This window comes from Lipomyces japonicus (assembly GCF_038497905.1).
Source record: "Lipomyces japonicus strain CBS 7319 unplaced genomic scaffold V1514scaffold_126, whole genome shotgun sequence".
NCBI classification, from domain to species: domain Eukaryota; kingdom Fungi; phylum Ascomycota; class Lipomycetes; order Lipomycetales; family Lipomycetaceae; genus Lipomyces; species Lipomyces japonicus.
Window position 1 is genome coordinate 1 of NW_027117938.1, and position 8266 is coordinate 8266.

An 8266-nucleotide genomic window follows, 5' to 3' on the forward strand; every position below is an offset into this window, starting at 1 on the left:
ATTTAAAAACTGATGAGTAAAAACATAATTCAATAAAGCAATTTTATCATAATGAGAAAATCTCCGTCTATTGACAACATTAAGACGAAGTTGTCGAGCATCTCCGAGGATGTACTCCAACAAGTTTCAAGTAAATCTATACTCCAACAGTAATTAACTTCAAAAAAAATTAATTATTTACACTAAAAAATAAATCAAAAATATATGCCGTTGCCCAGAATCGAACTGAGGTCTGCTCGGCCACAACGAGCTGTACTGACCACTATACTACAACGGCTCATAAAATTTTTAAAAAAAAGGTCAATTTAACTTTTTTGCAGTCACATGATTATCACGTGATAAAAGAAATATTTGTTATTGTAAATTTAGTTTAAGCCTATAGTGTCCTGATTTTCTTCAAACAGGTTTTTGTATACTTGCAAAAGTATTTTCCTGTATAATTGTTTTCTTTAGATGGATATAATATATGAAGTCTTAAAAAAAAAAAAAAAAAAAAACCGTGACAAACAATTTGTAACGGTAGCCGGGGCTACGACACCTTACCCTGCTTTATATATAGACCTCTCTTGCCTATTGCGAGTTCTTCTCTCTTTAGTGTTCCTACTATCTGTACTCACTGGCAATAACTAGTTGAGAAATATTGAAGGTGGCCATTCGTATATATTACTCACTGTATAGTATTGATACAACGATAATTAAAAACATATACGATAATACAAGTATAAACCCCAATCCACGCAAAATAAATTGTACCCTCTAATTGGACGGTAGTAACTGTACACAGTATGTACAAACATAATACCCTAGAATAGTCCAATATTCTCACATTTCCTTTCAATTTATGGAGCGTAATTTCATTTCTCCAGTAAATCGTTGAACTTTTTCACGACTGAGAGACATTGTGAGAGTGTCTGCTACCATATCTGATGTGCTGAGGTGTTCTAACTTAAAACTTCCGGCGTCAACTTCATTACAGACATAGCGCTCTTTTGTTCGAATATGTTTCGTACGTGAACGTGATCCCAAACCTTTTGCGATACAAATCGTAGACATGTTGTCTTCATCGAGCACTGTTTGATGTTTGTACTGTAGTGACTCCATGCATCTTTGGATACAGATTGCCTCTCGAGCAGCTTCATTTAATGCAACTAATTTCGCTTCAGTTGAACTGAGAGTAACTAGGTTTTGTTTTTTACTTGACCATGAGATTGGGCATTCATTAATTTTGAAGAAATAACCGCCACGAGATTTTGATGTATTAATGTCATTTGCGAAATCTGCATCTGAATAACCAGTAATAGCAACTTCCTTTGAATTGTTGCTACCCTTGAAATATAGACCTAAATCAATCGTGTAACAGGGTGCGGGGATTCGTAGCCTGTATGCCAAACCAGTTAGTCTTAATTGGGATGACGAACTGGGCATACAGGGAAAACGTTCTTCTTATAATACAGTCACTATTCTACCCTAACCATTCCTCCATTCATACCCTAGCTAGCTTACTGTACATCTTATGTGCGCTTGTTTACAAATCGTTCCGTTGGTACATCAATCTTAAAACCAGCTGTGCCCATTTCGGGGAAACCTTTCGTGGCGGCGAAAACCCATATCCACAGTAGACAAAACAAAATATTACAGTCCTTCTCACAATAAAACCACAAGTTAAATGTAAATTTAACTGACCTTTCTCTTAATAATTTTCATCACCTCTTCTTCTGTCTCCTCTTCTTCATCCCCTTCTCATTTCGGCTCCTCCGTCTCCATCTCCTGCTCCCACAACTCTCCAAATCCTACTGCATTGTTGTGTAGATGCTGTATCAACATTTCTTGACTTTTTTTTTTTTTTTTTTAATCCTTTATTTTAAGTACATATAGAACTATAAAATTATGATGTACTGTGTGGTTGAATACAAAACTAACTGAACCAAATATACTGTGCCCATTTGGGTACCCACATGGAAAAGAGGTGCAGGAAAACCAGCCTTTTGGCCAAAACTGCACACACAGTTTACAAAAACAAAGTACATTCCAAGCTCACAAAAAACCACAAGTGTATCATCCGATCCCCTCCATAATTTGTCTTTGCTTGCCTTTTATCTAGTATTGTCAGTGCTATCGAGACCCTGAATTTAAAGATTAACGTCTTTAAATTCAATTCTCCAGATCCACTGGTTCTTGATCCCACAGGCTACCAAAACCAATACCTCGGCCTTGGAGCTGTTGAACCCACATGGCTTGACTCTTCTGATGAGAGACTGCCATTCCTTCTTTTATTCTCCATGACCTAGATGCTAAATGAGTTACCTCAATCAACTTGAATGTCACTTTGATTCCTTCCTGATCCCATAAGAGCCACTTTAGAGTAGGCATTTCAGCAACTTTGAATTCATCAAAAACCGATTTGCGTTACACTGAAATCAGAGGACAGTCAATCAGAATATGATGTGTTTGCACACCTTGGCCACACCAACAATCACTATCAATGGGAGGATCCTGCGGTATTTTAGACAGATAACTGTTAAAATATCCATGTCCAATTCTCAGATGAACAATAAATAATGCAGGTTATCCATTGCTTAGATTGTCGAAATATGCTTTTCAATCGCATGTGAGGTTTACCTTTGTAGCAGTCAGAAGACTTAACCTTCCTTTTTCATTCTACAAGGACTTCTTTGGTATTCAGCATGGCTAAATACTTAAACGACTTGTAGACTTGTAGATGGGTCTGGTTGGGGTCCTTCTGGCTGCTTCTTTTACCAACTTATCAGCTTTTTCATGTCCCACAAGGTCACAATGGGATGGAATCCATTCTATTGTGACCTCAGTTCCTCGCTGAATAATAATTTTTAACGCTTCAGCAATTTCATAGTGCAAAGCCTGCCCATGAATTGTGAAGTTGAATTCAAACCTATGATAATTCCCTGATTATCACAGTAAAACCTCACTGCTTTGACCTGGTGATCAACACACCATTTTTTGGCCCAGGTACATGCTTTTGCAAGTCCAAACATTTCAGCATCCCATGTCTCAATATGATTTTACCTAATGAATATGCTTTCCTTATAATTTGATTTCGTTTACTGTATGCCACAAAGCTACACCCAGTAAGGCCAGTATTAGGAAACTGGGAGCCATCAGAATAAACTAATAGTTCTCGAGATCTCAAATTTAAATCCAACATATTCACATGTTTTTCCATCATCATTTCTTTATCTCGTCTGTAGGAATTACAAGTTGATTCCATGGAGAGTAAAGTTGAGAATCATAATATTTACATACCTCTTGGGGTTTGATAAAATGTTGGATACTTGACAAAAAATAATCAATCTGTGTCTCATATTTGAAACCAGGTTGACAATCCATGTACCATAGGCAATGCTCAAAAGAAGGTTCTCTTATAGTCTTATCACCAGGTGGAAGATGAATGCATCTCATCCTTACTGGATGATTAATGTGCATAGCCAAAATCTTGATTGCATACTTTTTTTTTATCTTATTAAAAAGGAGCCATATAGCACCCCGATTTATATTATTCTATAGATAAATATTGAACATCAACCATATAGGCGGCATATAAGAAAGTAGAGGAAATAAGTATAACACAGCGTAAAAGTAATATGAAAAGAGGAAAAAGAAAACAAAAAGAGCAATAAGCATGACAAGGAATAAACAGGTAGGACAAAGGATACCCACAGAACCCAAAGACTCCTCAAACTATTGGCTATCTATCTTGAATGGCTTCCAACCAAAGCAGACTGAATGGTAATCGCAGTTTCACTAGGGTCCCCGTGAAATGGATACGCCGACGTGCGTGGTGCAAATTCTGTATGGCCGAGACAGCGGCAGCATGGAATTTGGCCCGGGTAATTTCCAGGGGTCCTGAAATAATCTCCTGGGGTGACCATAGGTCCCAGTGTAGCAACCAAGGGACATTCATAGATGCGGTGGGCTGCAGTATCAAGCCCCTCTTGACACAATGCACATTGGGAATGGTCTGGCAGCCCGGCCTTGTTGTGGTCGAGTAGCCATTCTGGTGAGAAAAGTGATGATGTGGAGAGATGATCTAATGAGACTAGGTGAGCTGCTTCAGCAGCGAGAGGTCGCCACTTATAAAGCCGTTCCACCGTACGCCAGCGCTTGAGCCACTATTCCGAGTTGTTTCTCGGCGGTTGAGGGCACAGTGGAGGTTCACGCGATGTAATGAGCTGGTAAGTCCGTTTGAAGAAAGCCCGCGAGAGCTCGTGCCCTTCGGGGAGGAGAAAGTAATCTGGTGGCATGTGTGCAGGCTATGCCACGTGCGGACCGATTGTATGATGTGCATTGTAACTCAAGTTAAACTGCACCCGTAGCAGGATGAGTGCCGCTACTGCCGATTGCCATTTCCAAATGGGAGACACGTGTCCCCCACTGGTAATTTTCCGTCAAGACACTAGCGCTGCGGGCCCAGGAGTCTATGAAAGCTGGTGCTGTGCCAGCAATTATGCTTTGTCCTGGACCTGGGATGAAGACCGGACGAGTGCAAGCTTCCCTGATCAAGCACGCTCTGACACAGTCCTGCCAGAAATATTCTAGCGGGCTGCATAGTTTGTAGATCCACACTGCACGTGCGCCACTGAGCTTGGCAGGAAAATCTCACAGGCCGAAGCCCCCGCGGTCCGTTGGCAGATGAAGCCATGACTCCCGCACCCAGTGCCGTTTACGGCGGCCCCAAATTTTAGCAACAGCAGCCTTACGGATCTTGTCTAAAATCGCTGGAGGTGCGGGGTGAAATTGGTCAAGGAAAACAAACGTGTTGACAATCCAGCATGCTGTGCGGATAGGAAGGTCGTAGATAAGTAGCTGGCTGAGACGCTTAGTTACGGCCCTGAGTGCTTCAGTCCACTCATCCGAAAAGCCAGTAGATCCCAATTTGACGCCTAGGTATCGGAAAACCGGCCCAACCAGGGAGAACCCAGTGATACTATGAATCTGGTCAAGGTATGGCGCTGCGGCCTTACCGAAAGATGCAAGCATGGATTTTCCAGTGTTCAGCCGGTCACCTCCAAGTTCTTGAAATTCTGACAATGCGGTCATGGCCTTGCGGGCATCTGTAGGCGAAGTGAGAACAAATGACACATCGTCCGCGTAAGCCGCTACCTGGAGAGGGCGGAATCCAGGAAGAGACAATCCTGGTAATATGGCGCGCAAACGGTGGCAGAGGGGTTCTATGGCCATAGTGAACAGTATTGGCGCAAGCGGGTCCCCTTGACGCACCCCAGAGGAAATATCGAATCTTTGTGTTAGCCAGCCATTGTAGTGTACTCGCCCATACAATCCGGAAATCGTAGCCCTCACAAAGCCCATGACGCGTGAGCCAAGATTAAACCTTTCCAGGAGATTAAGGAGATATTCATGAGATACCGAATAATAAGCCTTAAAAAATCAATCATCGCCAGGTAGAAAGCTGAATTGTGAAACTTTTCTGCATTTAAGATGGCTTGTTCAACATTCGAGATCGTGTCCCCAATCCATCGTCCAGGGACGAAACCGGTCTGATCTGAATGGATTAAATGGGGTAGAAACTCACGTAGGCGTTGAACCCAAACTTGAGAAAATATCTTATAGTCACTGCACAGTAGGGAAATTGTCGCCAATTGTGCAGCTGCCCCAAATCACCTCTTTTGATATGAGATGAATATGACACACCTTTTGGCTTGGCGGGAGCTGTTCACCATCGGTAATGAGCTGCAGGACTTTGAGTAGGATAGGCCCAAGAAGGTCCCAAAAACACAAATAGAACTCAACAGGAAACCCGTCTGGACCGGGTGCTTTGCGCAGATTTATCATCCTTGCTGCTGCTTCCAGCTCGTCCAAACTATATGGAGCTGACAGAGTCGCTTGTGGTGAGCATCTAGTTTTGGGAGAGGAGAGAATGACGGAGCCACAAAGTTTTCAAACTGGCTCCAGTTACATGTCTTTGGGCCATATAGGTTGCGTAGAATGACTGAATAATCTTCCCCATTTCCGCTGGGCTCGACAATTCCTCCCCTTGATCATTTACCAAACGTCTTAGGATACTTTGTCGTTTAACTATCCGCGTGCGCTGGAGTAATGAGGGCGACCCCAAAGGAACATCTGCCTTGGTCGGGGTCCTTGACTGTATTAGGTTAGCCCCGTGTGTCTACCTGGTTTGAAATCCCGCACCACGGCGGGAGCGGTGAATGACTCTGGCATGCTCTTGGCAAACAGCCTTAATGGATCATTTTATCTTGTCCCAGGAAGCCAGTGAGGGGTCAGCAGATCATATCTCGCCAATAAGACTAGTTAATTTGTCTCGAACCCGCGCCTTAAAGCAAGTATTGTCCAACCATTGGATGGCGAGTTCGTAATAGCCAGACCCAGTGTGGATCTGAGCGAGATCAATGGTGGTAATCACGCTCTCATGCGTTGATAGTGCTCGGCCGACAGTAGTCGTAGGCGCGGCCATGAAACGGACACTGCGGACTACTGCAGCAATGTCCGGAGACACGTACGTTCTATCTAGTCGGCGAGTCGTGCGGCCATGTGAGTTTGTGAAGTGATTACCCTATGGGAATATTGTGTGTAGATGCCAGTGTATTCTAGGGCAGGATGGGCCTTCCAGAGAATGCTAGTCCGCTCCGCTATCAGCGCTCCTTCATCTGGGTGAAGGGCGAGCCAGTGATCTTGGAAGTTGGTGGAATGGTTTGGAGAGGGAAATGAACATTCCGATAAGCAGAAGATGTGAGAGGGAGAATGCTGAAAAAAGGCGAACCATCTTTCTATGCGTCCAGGGCTTGTTGCTCGCTGGACGTTTGAGTCTTGGATACCCAGATTCCAGCGAGGTTTAGAGACTGTCGTCTCAGGAGGGGGAGGGCGGCGCGGAGAAACTGTGGTAAACTCCCGATGAGCATGGGAGTGAGCCTGTGGCTTTGCCTCGCTTGGATGCTGCTCCTTGCGTTGCGGGCAGCGAACCCAAAAATGAGCCCTAGACTGGCAGAAGCGGCAAGGAGGTGCCGCCGGACAAGTTCTGCGGACATGTCGGGGTGAGTGGCAAAAGTAGCATTCATCAAAATTGGTTTTGCCATCGAGGCAAACAGTTAAAGGAAAAGTCGAGTTGCGGGCAGTGCACTCGAGAGAATTAGGGACAGATTTATCTAAATCCGCTAATTTGAAATTCACCAAATACTCTCCAGTTTTGATTTTAATGGTAAAGTTTTGGAAGAAAACCGGTTTGATATCGAGAATCTCACCGTAATGCTCAAACAAAGGCTTCAAAACATCGCGAAGCCGGGAAGCGTCCTCGAATGGAGGAACGTTGGAAACCCGCAAAACTTGATAGTTTTTCAACTCTTCAGCTGTAGGAAGGTAACGAGCTGTGAGGGCGGGCAATGCGGGAAGAACTTTTAGAGGAGTCGCAATGATGGTGCTGAGCTCAGTTTCCGAGTCAAGTGCGATCTCGAAGGCGAAATGGCGGCCTCCAGCCGAGAAAGAGTACATGCCAGGAGAGCCACCGAACTCGCGCTGAAAAGCGGCTGCAAGGACAGATTGGCTGATGGGAGCTGGAACGTTCTCATACACCACCGTGTTCGGGTGGCGAGCTTTAAGACGTAGATCAAAACGCCTGCGACCATTTTGACTGGCCGCCTCGTCATGGCGGTGGTTCCCTCCTTCCGGCGGCGAAGTAGCAGCTACCTAAGCGTATAAAGGCCTGCTTTAAATAGAGCTCGCAGCCCCATTTTGGTTGTTTGGGCCCGGAGGGCCCACTTCTCCACAGGAGTCCATCCCTGGCCAGAGCACCCTGGAGGGCGCACCACTGTCGCAGAGGAAAGATTTATTAGGATAAATTTGGATACCTCTTTTTTTAATTTTATTAAAAAGGAGCCATATAGCACCCCGATTTATATTATTTTATAAATAAATATTGAACATCAACCATTTAGGCATGTAAGAAAGTAGAGGAAATAAGTATAACACAGCGTAAAAGTAATATGAAAAGAGGAAAAAGAAAACAAAAAGAGCAATAAGCATGACAAGGAATAAACAGGTAGGACAATGGATACCCACAGAACCCAGAGACTCCTCAAACTATTGGCTATCTATCTATCTAATATTTTTTTTTTTTTTTTTTTATTTTATTTTAAATATTATAATGAAAACACAAAATGATCACAATTAATCGCAGACGAGTGCCGCTGCGGCGCGTGTAAACAGATCCTGAAACCATCTAACGTCCTGTGCTGGATCGCTTTGGGATGGGTACCTGCGT

The 8266-nt window shown here is 43.7% G+C and overlaps 1 protein-coding gene and 1 non-coding gene across 2 annotated transcripts; both read right to left on the minus strand.

Annotated features, from left to right (window-relative positions):
* Window positions 1-205: 205 nt before the first annotated feature.
* Window positions 206-277, minus strand: V1514DRAFT_t135. The gene has a single exon. It is a non-coding gene; the product is annotated as a tRNA-His (tRNA).
* A 6042-nt stretch (window positions 278-6319) lies between these two features.
* V1514DRAFT_355962 (uncharacterized protein) lies at window positions 6320-7497 on the minus strand (the record flags this gene model as incomplete). The annotated part of the gene is made up of 1 exon (XM_066929639.1): window positions 6320-7497. The coding sequence occupies one exon, from the start codon at window positions 7495-7497 to the stop codon at window positions 6520-6522; it is 978 nt and encodes a 325-aa protein (XP_066780503.1). The 3' UTR covers window positions 6320-6519.
* Between the last annotated feature and the right edge of the window lie 769 nt (window positions 7498-8266).